Genomic DNA, 18,771 nt, shown 5'->3' with positions numbered 1-18,771 from the left:
CCATAAATAGTGAATAGATTGTTGCTTGTGCTGTTGTGGTAGTGTAAGTGTGACTTGGTTGATGACGATGCTCATTTCACACAAGAAACAGAACAACTGTGCATTTTGTCTGTGAGGACCAAGTCCAGGCAGTGACGTCCTTGGCAGTGCCTGATGGCAAATTACACATAGAGGGAACATTAAATGGAGCGAGGGAAGGAGCGATGTTAACAAGAGGTCAGCCTGGTGCACTACGTGTTGGGCGACAAAAGGACTGATGAGAGAGAGCGGGGCGAAAGAGCAAAGGAAAAACCCGAAGAGAAGGGAACACACATCTGCTCACCTGCTTTTCATTCAATGAGATTTGATTAGGGCATGGGAAAACTACACAAGTACACAATTAAGAAAAAGAACACAAAAGAGCACCAGGGAACACAATTCTGGGCCGTGTTCAGTGTCAACCATTTAAATCCAAAAAGTTACGTAAATATTTACACGGGGAAAGTTCTGCATATTTAGAGACGGGTTATGCAGGTGCTTAAGTCGATTTTCCTGGGCACATTATTCATATTATAAAAATCACCTGCGTGGCGCTTCCACCTCTGACGTTTCTTCTCGAATCAAAGCGTCCAAGATGGTTTTCAACAGCATGTAAACCACCGAATTTCAACACAAGCAATTGCCCACAGAAAATCAGCAGATCTTAAAATACAGATCACAATAAGATACAGACTACAAAAATATTTTCGAAAACGCAGACTACAGAAGCACATGTCAAATAAGATCCTGTAAATTTAAGTGAAGGTTAAAAACGAACTAATTAAAACATTTAAACCATAAAATATTTGAAAATATCGAGCAACTCTGAATATAAATGTACTATATTACTGGTACATTACTGAATGAATAGGCCTTGCTGTAATAGTCATATTAATCACTGCAACTTTGATTCAACTGAAGCGCTATTTGTATAATGTAGTTTTTACCCTCATAGTTTTAGGGGTGTTTTAGGGGTAGGTAGGCATGGCTGTTTCGGGAAAACAAACAGCATATGGAATACACATTAGGGCTGATAAAGATCAGCGAGCCATTATGTAAGGCCACAACAATCGCCTGTGTTAGAGCAGAGCAAAGCTGAGGCTAATGTGCCCATTAGCAGGGACAAAGAACATGAAACATTTTGAATGTGAAGAGACAAAAAAAAACAGTCCAGCAGGATATAAAGACAGAAAAACAGAAGGTTTGGTTTACTTTATGAGCTAAAAATGCATAATGAAAACTCATATTAAACTTTTCCGATTTTTAGTTTATTTTATTTCAGCTGTACAGTTTCACGGTTTCAATCTTTCAATTATCCACTAATCAGCATTAACTTAAGAAACGCTGCATTCGGTCTTCCTCCATCCTGCTACACACTTTTTGCTCCCACTTCCTACAGCCTGTTTCCGCTCGCCTCTCCTCCTCAGCCTGGCGCCACCCACCCGTGCTTTCTTATCCCCTCCCTGTCCTCCCAACTTCCAGGACACAATGTTCCCTGGCTTGTTTGGGGAAACGGTAGAAATAAATAAATTAGAAGGGAGTAGGACGACGTTATTACAGACGACTGCAGGTTCAAACCAGGGGAAAACAAACAAGAAGGCCGTCTGAGGTGACGGCTCTGTAGTGCTACTGCTTAACTTGACATGATTCATGTTCACACCCTGCGGAGTGGACACTACATATTAAAACCCACAATTCAACACAGGAGCAGGAGTGTAGTGATGCGCTTCTTGTTCAAAACAGAAGGGTCAGAGGGTCTCTATTTCACAGTGTGCCAATAGGAAGGGAGAGGATGCTACTATAGAACCTACTTAAGTTTCCTATCAGTAGAATAATCACACCACTGTCTAAAAAAAATATAAAATAAATGTACCCTTAATGCAGGATTTATGTGGCACCCATTAATTTGGATTCACTAAATATAGACACAAGTATGCTGTATTATATATAAAATGTCTAAAACATACTTTGCTCGGAAAAAAACTAAATGAAATAAGATCAATCTATTAACAGTCAGGATCGGTAGTGACTAAAAACGAAGAACATGCCAAGTCAAGTCATAATGTGAGCTTGTATCTCCCCCTAGTGGTGCATTAGATAATGTACCTTCTAGTCTAAATACGGAGTATATCAACAGAATGTAAAAGAAAGTAAATGTGTGGTATGTACCTTGGTCTGGAAGCAGCAGAAAAGCTGGGTAAGGTAAGGGTGTTTTCTAGCAAGAGCTAGAATGCGTTTCTCTGTAAGAGTGCAATCCACATCATCATCCTGCAGGATCACGTCTTTCTTCAGCACCTTTACTGCATAAACCTCATCTGTGCCTCTGAGCTCAGCCAGCATCACCTGCACAATCCCACACACACAATGTTGATATAAGCAATGCTCCAGATGATACAAAATTGTGCTTTTGAGTCTTAAAGAAACTGGAATTCCCAAAAGATTTATGGGTTAGGTTCAAGACTTCTTGGTATGTAAGACTTTTTTCTTAAACCAAATTCGCAATGACATACATTATTGGCAGTCTTATTATCGGCAGATGGTTTTCAGTCTACCATCAAACTACTGAACTCCACTCTACATGACATAAGCAACTGATCATGTAGGAAACAGCAGACGATTGTACACAATCAATTACATGAATTTACCAAAGCATTCGCAATTTGTTCAAAACAACGAGAAATGTTTATGATGTGCCTGTGTGAATAAATGAGGTGGAGGTTGAACAAGCAGTTTTAAGCATTTTATTTCTGATCTGAAAAAGCAACTGAGAAAAACTTGAATACCACCGCAATAAGCCTGATGAGAATGGGTCACTAGAGAAACCAAACAAACCAGCATGTGCACCTGAAATCCAGCAACCAACAAACACTTGATACCTCTTGCAGTCAGTTTTATCTCATTCTGCAGCGCACCAGAACATCATCAGCTTCCTCTAATACTCACCTGTCTCTGAATTGCCTTTACATCCATATTTACACGAGCGAGCCTTGTGTACCCATGATTGTGTCCCTTATACAATTGTTGTCCTTCCTTGGTTGGTGGATATTTACCTTTGATTGGGAACACTGCACAAGACCTTCTGATTTGGAGATGGCCTGTCCTAGCCATCACAATTTGGCCCTTGTCAAAATCACTCAGATCCTTATGGTTGTCACTTTTTCCTGCTTCCAGCACATCAACATTCAAAACTGATTGTTTACCGGTTGCCAAATATATCACACTTCTTGACAGCTGCCATTGTAAAGAGATGATTTTATTTTTTGGAGATTTTATGGCTGATCAGTGTTTATCAGTGTTTATAGTTTACACACTATATGGACAAAAGTTAACGGACACCTGGCTGTTTGTGCATTCTGAACATCCAATTCAACATTTAGTCTTTATTTTACACAAGAATGTTAGTAAAGTCAGGTACTGATGCAGGTGAGGTAAGTAGGCCTGTGGTGCAGTCAGTGCCCCAAATAATCTGAAAGGTGTTCAATAGGTTTGAGGTCAGAGCTCTGGTGCAGGCCACTCAAGATCTTTCACTCCAACGTATGTAAAACTATATCTTCATATAGCTCAAATTGTGCACAGGGCCAAAGACATGATGAAACAGATAGTAGTCATAGTTCAAGTAAAGGCAAAATTTATACTTAATTGTGGTAACAGTTTGAAAAAGAACCACAGATGGCTGAAAAATCAGGTGTCCCAATACCTTTGTCTATATATTGCATATGCTATTTATTTGTAGGTGATGGATGATCTGTAATTCTTTTTATTGCATGTATTGTTTTTACTGTGTGTTATTACTTTCACAAATAAATCTTTTAAAATTTAGTTCACCAAGATCTTTTGATGTTTTAGCACTTGTCAGGCTGCCAAACTTGTCTACAGGCTATGTGTTTGGATTGGATTTTGTCTCATTTGCGTTAGAAAAAAGTGTCTGACAAATGCAAAATACAGTAAGCTGGACAATTGTAAGGTTTTTTTTCAATTAAATATTTCCTCGTAAATGCAAATTAAGAGTTGCATTAACATTTTGAGTGAAAAATGCAGAAGTACCAAGCGTTGTTCAGCATTTATATATATAAAAATATAAAACTGGTTTGTTTTTTTTAACGCTTCACCTTGCCAAAGCTGCCTTTGCCAAGTACTTTGATGAAGTTAAAGTCATCCAGGGTCATTCTTTTAGACTGCATTAGCTTCACTTCCCCATTCTCTCGGCCCTCCCCTGTCTCCTCTGAGGAGCCCTCATTCTGAGATGAAGCTGGCTCTGCTTTCAGCTCCTCCCCGCGGTGATCAAAAGACAACGCTTTCCTGATGTTCTCCAGATCTTTTATGTCTGTATGCAGGAGAGAAGCACTTCTCAAACACAAATAATACTTGAGTACAGAGTACAAGGCTGTGCAAATCTATATTTCTTTAAATATTTCAGTTCAATAAAATGATATTAGTGACATAAATATGCTGCTTTTTAAATTGTATGTATTTATTGATAACAACAACCCATTAGCAAATCTTTGAAATGGCTTCAACTGCATATCCAGTGAAACACTAGCAGCGTTTTATAATGGTTTGGATTTGCAGACTACGTTGCAAACATGCACTGAAGCTGACAGATGGTGGAAGGGTACGTACCCTGGTCACACGGTGAAGTGGGCGCTGATTTGGAACGATCCTCTTCTGTTTGTGGAGATATTGGCAGAGGCTGAGGGTCTGCACCTTGGCTAATCTGTGTGGCAAACAGCACAATCGTCATTAATGTGAGTCAAAGATATTACACTTTCTCACACCCAACACTGCTTCTAAATTACGGGCTCTGTAATAAAAGGCTTTGTTCTGAGTATGTTTGGAATACAATCACTTCAGCATGGTTCTTATCTATTAAATCACACCTATGCTGGGCTTTTTGAAAAAAGTGAGGTAATCAGGATGATTGTTACTGTTTTACAACAACAATAAGAGGAAAAGGAGTAATATGGACTGGGTTTTAAGGACTGAGTGCAGTGTCTACTGCTGAGGCCGAGTAAAGCGGTATGATGCAAGACACGGTACAAGCAAACAGCAAAAAAACAGAGTAAATCCTATAAAATAAGTGGTGGATAAGTGACATGTTTACATATAAAACAATCTGTCCTGTTCTTATCTTTAAAAAAAGCTATTATATTTTAATATATATTTTATATATTACTGCCTCTGACAGTATACGAGTACTTCTAGAAAAATGATTAACCTTTTAAAAATCCAGAACACATACTCTTAATGGACACAAGTATTGGGACACGTGATTTTTCCCGTCAGTTTCTCTTAAACCAGAAGGCCCAAGAACGTTACAGCATGACAATTTACACAATGCCAGCTCCGTGAAGATATGGTTTACATGGGTTGGAGTGGAATGCTATAAGGCTCTGATCAACCCTATTGAGCACATTTGGGATGAACTACAATGCTGAATGCACCCCAGACCTCCTCACCCTACATCAGTACCTGATGTTTTTAACACCCTTATGGCTAAATAAACATCAATTTCCACAACCAAAACTCCAAAATCTGGTGAAACATCTTCCCAGGAAAGTGGAGGTTATTATAAAAGCAAATATGGATTAAATATTGTAGTAATAGTAGTAGTAGTGTTGGTAATAATAGTAGTAGTAATAGTAGTAGTGGTAATAGTAGTTAAAGTTGCTGTAGTAGTTGTAGCAATAGTAGTAGTAGTAAAGAATAATAATAATAATAATATAGTATTAATAGTAGTAGTAGTAATAGCAGTTGTAGTTGTAGTAGTAGTAGTAGAGAAAGGGTTAATTTTTGACAGTGGATAAATACTGCAATTTCCTCATTGTGCCCATTTGGAAAGCAGAATTCCCTCTGATAGCCCTCTTGCCTTTTTCCTCCTCTGTGCGCTGCTGGAGATTTTATCAGGCGTCACTCCGAGGTCAGACAGCACTTTAGCAATGCCCCGCGCATTGACGCCACAGTTTGGAGCTACATTGCTTTCACAGCGTCTGTGTACATTCATCTTACACACTGCACAGAGACAGGGAGAGAGAGAGAGAGAGAGAGAGAGAGAGAGAGAGAGAGAGAGGGGGAGAGAGAGAGAGAGAGAGAGAGAGAGAGAGAAAGAGAGAGAGGTGAAATGGTAAATAAAAAGTTTATATACGGCAGTATGTTTACATCAAATAACTATTTTTCAAATATAATTCATTATCAATTTTAACGAACGAATGAATGAATTTCCATAATGAATAATATGCATTTTTAACACTGATGTACAGTTAACCTTTAATCGGTCCTTGGGGTCTATATGACCCCAATCGACTTTTCCTTGATTAAAAAAAAGGGTTCCCTTCATCTGAGTGGAATAATATTTTGTGACTTTTCCTACATAATCTATCTATACACACAAAAAAACTGGGCTTGATTCGGTTGTTCTGAAGGTATGTAAAAAAAATTTTTACACTTCTGGTCTTCGGGGTCAATATGACCCCACATTGAAATGAATGGGAAATGTGAAAAAAACTCAATATTTTTTCTTCATTTGTCAAAAAAAAAAAATCTATAAATCCAGCATAAATCAAAAATTTAGATCATCATTTAAGTGATTTTTTCATAAAAAATTTATATTTCATATGCAAGCTTATGGTGTAGTTGAGGAATTGTGTGGTAAATAGGTACAAAAGTACTTCATATCTCCCAAAACACAGCATTAATGAATAGATGAGAAGTAAACAAAAAAATATATATATTATTTGTATAATTTAAAATGTATATTTTTTGTATAATTTCTCTATCAATTGTTAGGGTCATATAGACCCCAAAGACCAGATTTGTAAACAGGAAACGAAGACCTTATGAGGGTTAATACTGTATAAACACGCTCTACACCCTCAAATATCAATATGAATAGCAACACCTGTACTTATTGGATCAGGTGGTAAAAGTTACAAAATTAAAAAACAACCTTAAAGCAAAATATCTAAATTATTTAAAAAACAAATGTAGTGATTAATATGTATTTTGCAATAGTCTTGAATAAATAAAATAAAAACAAACTCCTTAATCCATCTTCATTCTTAAATGTGTTTAAGTGTGTGTATGGTGAAGAGCTCAAGCATTTTCATCATATGCTGATGAGGAAAGCGAATACATCTGAACAAATAATCTGCTTTTATTATTAAACCAATAAATAGGACCATTAACATCACCCCTGATCTTAATATTATTATTAATGCAATTTTGTATGTGCCCACCTTTGCACTGCAGTCCTTGCCTCATCAACCCCCACAGTAACGAACCACAGTGGTCACAGAATGTGGGCACTTTGTAGTTGTGAATGCTGAATTTATGGGGCATGTTCACACTGAAGCGCTGAGAGCCCACCTGCAGGGGGAGACCAAGCACACACCACCACATTGGATCAGACAAAAAAATCTCATCTCATGCATTGCTAAATGCGCACTATATTTAATACCACTTTTTAGGTGTTGGATATACTGTAGATTACATACATGTTATAAGAGTTATAATAAATAAAGTTTTCGACCATCGAGCATCGTGTTTCTTACCTCCTCCGCTGTGTCCTCCTGTTTCTTTAGTCCTGCACATTTGGTTATGATAAGCTCATGACAGCGTTTGTGAACCACACATGTGCACACTAAACAGCACAACAAAAAAATAACATATTAGCTCATATCATACACTGTAATTTCTTATTCATATTTTGATTTAGGTACTAGAGGTATATGTGTACAGACTACAAGGTTTTACCTTGACACTGATAGCCCTGCTTTCCTAGAACACCCCTGTTTGCAAAGAAAGATAAACAAAAGTGTTAATTTATATGCAGTATTGTGTAAAATTCCTAGACATTTTCAGATAAAAAAAATTGTGTAAGAAGTATAAAACAATAATAAATTAAACAACTTAATATTTGCTTTTCTAAGCAAAATAATATCTTTGATTTCAGGTGTCTTTTGCAAACCAGCCATTAGGGTTGCACAAACCAGTGCACTCTTAGTGCTGGTCCCAAGCCCGGATAAATGGGGAGGGTTACGTTAGAAGGGCATCCAGTATAAAAAGTGCCAAATCATTTATGTGGATCACAAACCTAAATTCCATTCCGGATCGGTCGAGGCCCTTGTTACCAACGACCGCCACAGGTATTGTTAGCCAACAGGGTACTGGGGGAAATTGCACTACTGTTAGCCAGAGGAGGAGAAGGAGAGGAGGAAGACGTCTACAGAGACAGCAGGGAAAGGAGAAGTGGAATGGAGTGGAGGTTAAGGTGTTGGTACTATGACTGGTAAAGGGAGAGAGGAAGCTGATATGATGGAGAGGAAAAATGGAAGATATGTTGTGTGTTTAGGAGACCAAGTGGAAAGGGAGTAAGGCAAGGAACATTGGAGGTGGGTTTAAACTGCTCTATCATGGTGTAAATGGAAAGAGAAATGGTGTAGGGATGATCCTGAGTACAGTCAGAGTGTAGTGGAGGTGAAGAGAATTTCTGATAGGGTGATGAACGTAAATCTGGAAGTTGAAGGGATGATGATAAATGTGCTCCACAAGTGGGTTGTGAGATGGAGGAGAAGGAAAAATTCTAGAGTGAGTTTGATGAATTGGTGATTGGGGCAGACTTCAATGTGCATGTAGGTGAAGGGAACAGAGGTGATGAGGAGGTGATGGGTGGGTATGGCCTTAAGAAGAGGAATGTGGAAGGGCAGATGGTGGTGGGTTTTGCTAAAAGGATGAAAATTGCAGTGGTAAATACATATATTAAGAAGACGGAGGAGCATAGGGTGACGTATATGAGTGGAGAAAGGTGCACACAGGTGGACTATGTTCTATGCAGGAGATGCAACCTGAAAGATATTGGAGACTGTAAGGCAGGTGGGAGTGTAGCAAAACAGCATCAACTGGTGGTATGTAGGATGGCTTTGGAGGTGAAGAAGATGAGGAGGAGAGTGAGGGCTGAAAAATTAATAATATGGTGGAAACTGAAGGAGGAAGACTGTAGTGTGAGATTCAGGGAAGAGGTCAGACAGGGGCTCAGTGGTGGTGAAGAGGTGCTGGATTAGGCAAAAGGCATACGAGAAGCTGTATGAGAAGTTGAACATTAAGGAAGGAGAAAAGGATTTGTAGCGATTGGCCAGGCAGAGGGACCGAGCTGGGAAGGATGCGCTGCAAGTTAGAGCAATAAAGGATGCAGACGGAAATGTGTTGACTAGTGAGGAGAGTGTGTTGAAAAGGTGGAGGGAATATTTTGAGCAGCTGATAAATTAGGAAAATGAGAGAGAGGAGGGTGGATGAAGTGGAGAAAGTGAAGCAGGAACTGGATAGGATTAGTAAGAAGGAAGTGAGAGCAGCTATTAAAAGAATGAGAAGAACAGTGGAAGAGTGGAAAATCGGTTGGACCAGATGACATACCAGTAGAAGCATTAAGATGTTTACGAGAGATGGCAGTGGAGTTTTTAACCATGACTCTGAAAGGTAAGAGGATGTCTGAGAAATGATGGAGTGTGCTAGTACCAATTATTAAGAATAAGGCTGAGAGACGAGGTGACCATCTGTGAGCAACAGTACGGTTTAATGCCGAGGAAGAGCACTATGGACGCAATATTTGCTTTAAGGATGTTGATGGAAATATTGATGGGAATGACAGACTGGTTCAAGGTGGAGGTGAGATTTCATCAAGGATCGGCTCTCATCGCTTTCCTGTTTGCAATGGTGAGGGACAGGTTAACTGACGAAGTCAGACATGAGTCTCAGTGGTGAGGGAAGACATGTAGCTGGTTTGAAAGTGGGAAATATAAAGGACAGGGTAGTATGGAGACAGATGAACCACTCTGGCAACTCCTAACGGGAGCAGCCGAAAGAAGAAGTAGATGAAGAGGACAGAGTAGTATGGAGACAGATGATCCACTGTGGCGACCCCTAATGGGAGCAGCTGAAAAAAGAAGCAGTCCCAGGTGATTTTTGCCATTGGATCTGCAGAATCTGTGCCATAATTTTGTCTGGAGACTGAATTTTTTTTTTCATTATAGGTTCTTTTGGTCTAAAAAGTCTGTCTTTTATGTAATATGCTGCTTTCTTTATGGACACACAAACATTTAACAAATATTATTTAGTTTGCAATATTACTCATGACTCAATAATGTAGAAGTCAAAGAATAAACACTATAATGTAATCTTTACATAAAATAATGCGTGCCAGAAAAAGTACTGCATATGAGGGTTTTTTATAAAGAAAAGCATGTACACAGAGGAGTGGATTGTGTTTGTGGAGAGTTGTGTTGAGTCAGCTACAAAGGTGTTAGTAAAGTCAGGTACTGATGTAGGTGAGATGAGGAGGACTGGGGTGCAGTCAGCGTTCACAGCGTTCACATTCATCCCAAAGGTGTTCAATAGCGTTCATCTCTATTGCAGGCCACTCAAGATCTTCCACTCTGACACATGCAAACCATATCTACCTGAAGCTGACATTGAGCACAGGGTCACTGCCATGCTGGAACAGGTTTGGATCTTTTACTTTAAGTGAAGGCTAGTAAGTGAATTAAAGTGAAATGTAATGCATTAAAAAAACATCCTATACAATCGTATATGGAGTGTTAAGTGTCCCAATACTTTTGTCTATATAGTGTACAATTTAATATCTATCTATCTATCTATCTATCTATCTATCTATCTATCTATCTATCTATCTATCTATCTATCTATCTATCTATCTATCTATCTATCTATCTATCTATCCATCCATCCATCCATCCATCCATCCATCCATCCATCCATCCTGAACACCCACCCATTATTGGGTCTATCATTAAATTAAATTAAATTAAATTAAATTAAATTAAATTAAATTAAATTAAATTAAATTAAATTACATTACATTACATTACATTACATTTAATTACATTTAATTACATTTACTTTTATATCAATTAATGTAGTAAATAATGCTTATTAAGAAAAGCTAAATGTATTAACTATAGCTCCTCTAGAAATGTGAAAGTACACCAGCTGTAACATGTAGCAGTGTGTGTTACACTACACTACACCAAACACACAAACACACACACACACACACACACACACACACACACACACACACACACACACACACAATAGATACATAAAAAAAAACCTCCTATAGTGTCACTCCTGTGTGGTATGATTTATGATATATTGTCAACAGGTTCTTTAAAGGTGATCCAGCCATAAAGACTTTGTACTTAGAGGGAAGATAACACCTGAGACTCAGCTGGTGTGTGTCAACAAATGGGAGCACACACACAGACCCCCCAGCATCTTGTGCAAACAACCTTAGAGTTGTAAGCTAGAATATGTCGACCTTGTGTACTCACCTGCTGCACCTCACTCTCCGTCACACAAGCCCATTCCCTATTGTGTCTATATATCCTCGTAAACAGAGCGGATTCCCACAGATGTGTTACCGCTATACGCGTGTACACTCACCAGATGAATTCGCGGCAGTGTGAACAGTAAGTGGGTTGTCTCAGGTAGGTGGCCATGAACTTGTGGCCATTGACCTGATGCACTCTCCTCCGCACCGCTCCCTGCCTTTTCCTGGGCCGCATACGCTCTCGAAACACTCTCTCCTCATTTTTAAGGCTGCCTGCTGACAAACACATGCACATACACACATCACAAACATCTGCATTGTGTTGCACGGAAATGTCAAAGTTAGTTAGCACAGGTCTCATTTGGACCACAGTGTCAGGTTTTCGCAGCTCTCTTTTTTCACAGTAACACAATAATCGTCCCTCATTTTAGACAATAAAAACATTAAAACCCGAATCAAATCTTTTAACAAATCCAAATAAAACGTCGCCAGAAACTATCAATGCAACAAATACTTATAATAATACTTAAAAATAATATATTTAAAAAGGTTAATTCAAAATAGTACACATCAACTTAACAATGTTTTATAGATATTTTAAGTTTTGATTATGGGATGGTGGAATATTTTATTTCCTTATCAGCCTTTGTTTCAAGCCAGAAGCAGAAGCCTGAATTAATTCATTTATTTGTTCGTTCATTCACCAAGCACACACACACACACACACACACACACACACACACACACACACACACACACACACACACACACACACACACACAGATATGTGTTTGTGTTTGTATTCACTTGGGCCACACACACAGTGCTACTGATCAATGGATTGACAAATCACAGCACTGTCCAAAATGCCAATACTTGACATCTTTCAGACCTACATGCATGAGCGCACATATAGACAACAGTGTTGAGTGCAAACACAACTCGAGCAAAAAAAGGAACCAGTGACAAGCTCATAGACAAGCTTGCAAATCTAAGAATAAACATCTTCCTATCTGACCGTGCTCTGAACGACTTAATAGGGAGATATACCCTGAGATATTAGTCCCCATGAAAAGCCTTGAAAGGTGCAGCATTATAAGATGTAATGTCCACTGAAACAGGAAGTCAGGGCTGGATAGTAGGGATGTGCTACTCCATAACTGAGAAGGGTTCAATTTACATCTACTAATAATGATACTAACATCCTTGGCTAAAGGATACAAACTAAAAAAACGATGCAGGTGATCGGTGTTGGATTAAGTTTCTTGCCCAAGCACCCAAAAGTGGCAGACGTTATCTGATATAATTTGAACTCACAGCTAATCCAACATGAAGTATGTATGTTTATTTTATTTTTTTAAACCAGTATCCATTTGATTCATCAGTTGATTAATCGGTTATCAGCAAGTACGATCCAACCTAGCTATTGGTACAGTATCTGTAAAATCCACCCCTAGTGTATAGCCTGCCTTAACCACCCAATCTTAATTCGTCTAGTTACTACATGCCGTGAAATGCACCCCAACATGCTAACACTGGCAAAGCACCATCACCTCGTTCAGAACGGCGGCAAACACAGAGCAGTGCAGCACACATCATTAGAGAGAGACCAGCCCAGAAAAAGTGCTGCAAGACAACTGCTAAGTGGGTCACCAATCACCCAAACAATGTCCTTTTTTTAGTGTTGCTGCCTGAAAGATTCTTCAGCACCCTGAAAACCAACATAGAACAATTTTAGTTGAAGCTTTTTCTCCTTTGTTGTCTCTCACCACACTGCGCAACACTCCAAATAGCTAATTAGCTCTGCACTCTTTAGAAACACATTATGTAGAACCATAGATTTATGTCTCATTATTTGCCACACTGCGGATGCCTTGCTTTTATATGTTAGAGATACTGTGCATCGTGTGTGTATATAGATATACATATGCAACTGAATTAATGTACATTTATTAACATATTCCACGGTAGGCTTGTGCTCTGTGTATTGTTTGTCTTTAAAGAAAATAGACTTGCTTTGCATATAGTTAATCAGTTTAGCATTTAAGCATTTTACTGCACAATGTAAAAGGATGTAGGTGACAAATTAAACCTCAGCCTCTCTCTCTCTCTCTCTCTCTCTCTCTCTCTCTCTCTCTCTCTTTCCCTAACTGTCTTTCTCTCTCTCTCTCTCTCTCTCTCTCTCTCTCTCTCTCTCTCTCTCTCTCTCTCTCTCTCTCTCTCTCTCTCTCTTCACACACACACTCTATTTCCCTCTCTGTGGAAATTCAGAACTTTGATCACTCTCGAGTATTTCCTCGTGAGACTTTGCTGAGGATAGAGATAGAGAGAAAGCAAGAGCTCAAAATGACACCACACTGTCGGTTAAACGAGAAAGCTAGATTTTGTGATTAATAAAACTGTAACAGTAAAAAACCCAGACTGAGAGGAAAACAGTGGCTAAGAAAAGTCAGCACAGGTAGACAGGCATATACAGAGATACACACATTCTGAAAGAGTGCAAGATGGATGTATCTGAGTATCAAACTTCAAGTGTTCTCATGAAGGTGAACAAGAGGCCAGATTTGAAGCCCTTTAATTTCAGGTCATGCAGCATTACAGCTTCTTCTTAGAAACTTTTTCTTGCCTTAAAAGGCACTGATTGTTGTACTAAATGATGTTCATGCTAGCTTGTGTACTTCTCTGCTTGTGTGTGTGTGTGTGTGTGTGTGTGTGTGTGTGTGTGTGTGTGTGTGTGTGTGTGTGTTCTGCCTACAATACACCAGTCTTTTAAATGGTGTTTAAGTGTCCTATCTATTGAGCATCCATTATTACATCACCATATGCAACATAACTGTGAATGAGCAGATAACGGCAAGCGTGAATGCTACCTATGGAAGTGGCTTTGACCTTTGGTTGTTTCAGACATCAGTTAAACAATTAAAAATCATTAGCTGAAATGTACTTAGATGTAACTGTAATCATTCTGACTCAATGCAGTTTTGATTGTTGAGAGGCCAAGGAGTAGCAGCTTGGTATGACCAGAATTTAAATGTACAACCTATAGAGTCATGAAGTCCAGTGCATTTAACACTAAGCTACCACCTAACAAGAATAAAATTTGTCCAACAACTGATATAAATTACATTTATGGGATTTGCCAGATATCCTCATCCAGAGCAACTTTAAATTGTTAAGAGCCTTCCTTAGGGGCCCAGTGGTGGCAACATGGTGGTGCTAGGATTTGAACTCACAACCTTCCCATTCAAAATCATGTTGGATGGTAACCACTGAGCTACTAGTATCCCATTTGTCCCACAGTGCACAAGCATGAATGTAGGAATAATAGCTCTACTGAATTGCACCCAGGTGGAATGAGACTGTGTGTGTGTGTGTGTGTGTGTGTGTGTGTGTGTGTGTGTGTGTGTGTGTGTGTGTGTGTGTGTGTGTGCGCAGACTGGCCTTCTATGGACCACTTTAAACCTCCAGGGTCAAGTGGTTACTCAAAATGAATGAATGAACCTGTATTTCAGTATAATATTTTATGATTTACTACTTTAAAGGAATAAAGCAGGATAAAATAGAGGTGGACACAAGGTAAGATACAAGATACAAGGATGAATCTTAATAATATACAAGGTGGGAAACAAGATACAAGGATGAAACGTAGTAATATCTATATTTATAGTAATATACTTTGTAAAAATAGTATCTCTATTGACTTTAATCTTACTGTTCCGGTTCATTGAGAAGTAAAGTATGCAAACTTTCCTAACTGAGCTAATAATAATCTAATAATGTAGGTAGTAAAACTGTTCTGGGGAATATGCACAAACAAACACACTTTCACATGCACACACACACACAGACACAAACATACCTACAAAGGCAAATATTGACTTGTATCGATAAATGACTGCTTAAGCTCCCTGGGTTGCAGAATTGATGCACTTCCAAGTGGAGGTCTTGGCTGGGCTTGTCTTGCTCTGTTAATAATGTCTGAGATTAAATTTAAGGTGCAGATAATCCTATGCCTGCTTTTACATCCATCTATGGGCAGAGGAGAAGTGGGATCTGTCTAGTCTCAGAGTGATGCCACTGAAAAGAGAGTGTCTCCTCTGATTATTACACATGAATCACTTACATCCTCAAACAAGGAACACAGAGAGAGAGAGAGAGAGAGAGAGAGAGAGAGAGAGAGGGAGAGAGAAAGAAATGCAGACAGAAAAAAAAGAAATGAACCATTAAGAATATTATTAGGCATAAAAAAATATGAATCAGTTGAGTGACTATTACTACAAATGCTCTCAATGACCACTTTAACTATCAAAAAAGGCAACAGTCATAGATAAGTGCTTGTCCAGCATGATAACACCAAATGCCCATTTTCTTGTATATAGTAACTAGTATTAGTGTATAATGGCGTATTGGGAAGTTACTGAAATTCCTATTTACACCACAGACCGGAAATCAAATATTGCAGGAAATAAAATGAATACCTTTAACTGATACATCTAATATAATCCTACACTCACAGATTAACATTGCATGAAATATAATGCACATATATCAGGTCAATGCTTATGCTCAGGTTTGTTTCCATGCTTTACAATTTCCTATAATACTCAGAAATTGTGGATCAAACATTGTAGCCTATACCATTGCCTGCTATAATCAGCTGCAAATCTTACAGTATATACCTGGTAGTATGTTTAATGCATTATCACTATCAGCATCTAAATCTGTTTGATTTGATGTGAAATATTTACATCTGTATTCATAGATGTATTTAAACTGGATGTAATGATGGCCTAGACTTTTAATGTGAACTATATCACTATGGAAATACTGGATAACACTGTTCCCAAAAAACAGGGCTGCTGGGAAAAAAAAGTCATTTTTCATTCCCAATGTATAACAGCGAATATCAATTTTCGGTCCTTTGGAAATTTCTGGCAAACTTTCAATCTTCTGTCTAATGTGACTGAGTATGTGAGCTGCGCTTCACAACAATGCCTTTCCCAAGTCAGGGAACTGTTGTGTTTATAGCTCACAACAATAGACATCTAATAATACACTATAAAAACTAAAAGTACGTGGACTCCTGACCTTCAAACCCATACAAGGACCTTCCCTAAACTGCCGCCTCAAAGCTGGAAGGACAAGATTGGGTAGACTGTCTCTGTATGCTGTAATAAAGTGATTTTCAATTTTACTTAAGTTCAGAGGCCCAAGATTTTCTAGAGTGACAATGCTACTGTGAACAAAGCAAGGTTCATGAAGGTCTCTAGGTTACGTATGTAACCTTGGTTCCCTGAGGGAACGAGACGCTGCTTCAAAAATGCTTTGGGAACGTTTCCACATTGTCCACGCTCTGAATCACCTGTGTAATCAGTCCAATGGAAAGAATGGCTCAGCCCTTGTCTCGAGAGGGCTCCGCTCCCTAATTTAAGTGGCCCAAGATATACACTGCCTTTAAGTAGAGCAGTTTCCCCTGGGCCCACAAGAGGATCTGACATACCAGCTTGTATAGAAGGCAAGATCACAGACCACCTGGTGGTTCATGTAGGAACCAACACATGGTAGCCCTTGAGGTTTTGAAGGAAATGCTTCAATGCTTGAAGCATGGCCAGCATCTCCAGGCAATTGATATGCCATGTATAATGGGGCCTTCCCCAGAGACCTTGTGTAGGCCTGTGAGGAACGCATTTTACATGACAACCAGCAACTCCCAGCATGGGGCCTGAGACAGGAACCCGGAATCTCTCCAGACACCTGGTCACATGTGCAGGAGGCCAAGTGGTATCACATTGGACGCTGCTGCCCTTAGACACCGCAGTCCTAAAGCTGCTTCACAGTGAGTGACTGGCCTTCCCTCACTCTCTTGACGGCCGTAAGGATGGATTCAACATGAGCAGGGAACTGTGCCCGCATTAAGGTCGAATCTATCGCCTGATAGGTGGTTCTCAGTAATGGAGAAAACACACTATATTTGGCATTCAGCCTTAACCCCAGCTTCCTCATGTCGGCAAGAATGACATCTTAATGCCAGACTGCCAGCTGCTCCGATTAAGCCAGTATCAACCAATCGTCAATATGATCTAGAATGCGGACACCCCGAAGTCTCAAGATCAGTGCTGCATCTGCACTTTGTGAAGGTGCGGGTTGAGAGGGCAAAACAAAATGGAAGGACCTTGTATTGGTAAGTTTCAACCCCGAAAGCAAACCTCAGGAACTTCCTATGTTCCATGACCAGAGCCTGCTAGAGCCCCACCAGGGTGTGGCACACCGCATTGAACCGGGGAGGACAAGACTCAAAGAACTCGTCAAGACACATCGGGTAGATCGCTAATAAGCTATAATGCCTAGAGCTATGCCCTGGTGGCAGGGTTAACAGACCAGCTGCCTGAGGGCGCTGGGGTGGGGCGGGGACTGTATACTGAGGTGCACAGCGCCCTTCCAAGGGGAGTCCCCAGATGGTCTATTAAAGGTGACTGCCCTTAGACCAGTTAGCTCACAGGGCTTCGCCTTGATCCCTAGCAGGGGGGGTGCGAGTGCGCTCTGCTTTTTGCACCTCACGATGCTGAAGGTGCAGGGTTGTGGTTGGAGCGATGAGGAAGATACAAAATGCCTTTCAGTAGACACAAGAGCGGCGATGGACCGGCCAATGGCCCTTGCAATCTCTTAAGATGCCCTGTCTCTGAGAGCTCGCAGAGCATCCACCCCTCAGAGGAAGTGAGGCGGAGCTAAGTGCTCAAAGCAAGGGGAAGAAACCGCCGAAAGGCATGCTTCCAAACCTTGTGACAGAATGCTGGACCGGCTGCAAGCCCCATGTCCTTAAACACCTCTTTGCCTCAGCGAAAGTGGGCCAGAACCACAAGGAGCGGGAGCACTCTCCTCAAAGAGTGCTCTTCGCGATCTGTGCAGCCGATTCCCCTTAGGAACCGACCTAGCATGAAATAAAACACAAAATTGCCTTTTTGTTTTAAAAATTTTGTTTAAAAAAATTGTTTTTGTTTAAAAATGTAAATATATATTATATAGATATATTAAATAGATAATTTGTACATGGTAAAAATGATGTGAAAAAAAGAGTAAAAAAAACCCCTGAAATAAATTGTGTACAGGCAAGATATTCAGATTTCATTGAATTTAGTTTAGAAATCAAAACCACTAGAAAATAGTGATAGCTTTGCTTTCCCGAAAAGGGAATCATTGTTTTCCTCAAGCCTTAATATGTCCTCCCAATCTCCTAACACCTCATTTAAAAAGCACAAAATTATTGAAAATGCAAGCCTTTAGAATTGCAAGCAGCTGATTTAGCTCTGGCTTTCATGATATTAAATAATGAATCAGCAAATTTCTGCTGAGAATTAAAAGAGCAACAGGTTACAAATGGCAGGTTTTAAATGAAAACATCTGCTTATAGTGAT

General features: G+C 39.5%; 1 protein-coding gene across 10 annotated transcripts in view; it reads right to left on the bottom strand.

The window, feature by feature from the left end:
- Positions 1 to 18,771, bottom strand: part of prkceb (protein kinase C, epsilon b) — a 99,357-nt gene that overhangs the window by 37,264 nt on the left and 43,322 nt on the right. For 5 of the 10 annotated variants that reach the window (XR_014533270.1, XR_014533273.1, XM_083539939.1 and 2 more), the window contains 8 exons: positions 11,473 to 11,635; positions 7,768 to 7,802; positions 7,566 to 7,654; positions 7,251 to 7,380; positions 5,885 to 6,027; positions 4,639 to 4,732; positions 4,128 to 4,342; positions 2,188 to 2,361 (listed from right to left, as the gene is read on the bottom strand). Coding sequence is in view for 6 of the 10 variants with exons in the window: in XM_083539939.1 (XP_083396065.1) it covers positions 2,188 to 2,361; positions 4,128 to 4,342; positions 4,639 to 4,732; positions 5,885 to 6,027; positions 7,251 to 7,380; positions 7,566 to 7,654; positions 7,768 to 7,802; positions 11,473 to 11,635 (1,043 nt within the window). In the remaining 4 variants the exon portion in view is untranslated. The remainder of the gene's footprint in view (positions 1 to 2,187; positions 2,362 to 4,127; positions 4,343 to 4,638; positions 4,733 to 5,884; positions 6,028 to 7,250; positions 7,381 to 7,565; positions 7,655 to 7,767; positions 7,803 to 11,472; positions 11,636 to 18,771) is intronic. The other 5 variants (XR_014533271.1, XR_014533272.1, XM_083539941.1 and 2 more) reach the window with 1 other exon arrangement.

This window comes from Silurus aristotelis, assembly GCF_946808225.1.
Source record: "Silurus aristotelis genome assembly, chromosome: 4".
NCBI lineage: Eukaryota > Metazoa > Chordata > Actinopteri > Siluriformes > Siluridae > Silurus > Silurus aristotelis.
The sequence above is the reverse complement of the archived record's forward strand: the minus strand, read 5'-3'. Positions and strand labels throughout refer to the sequence as shown.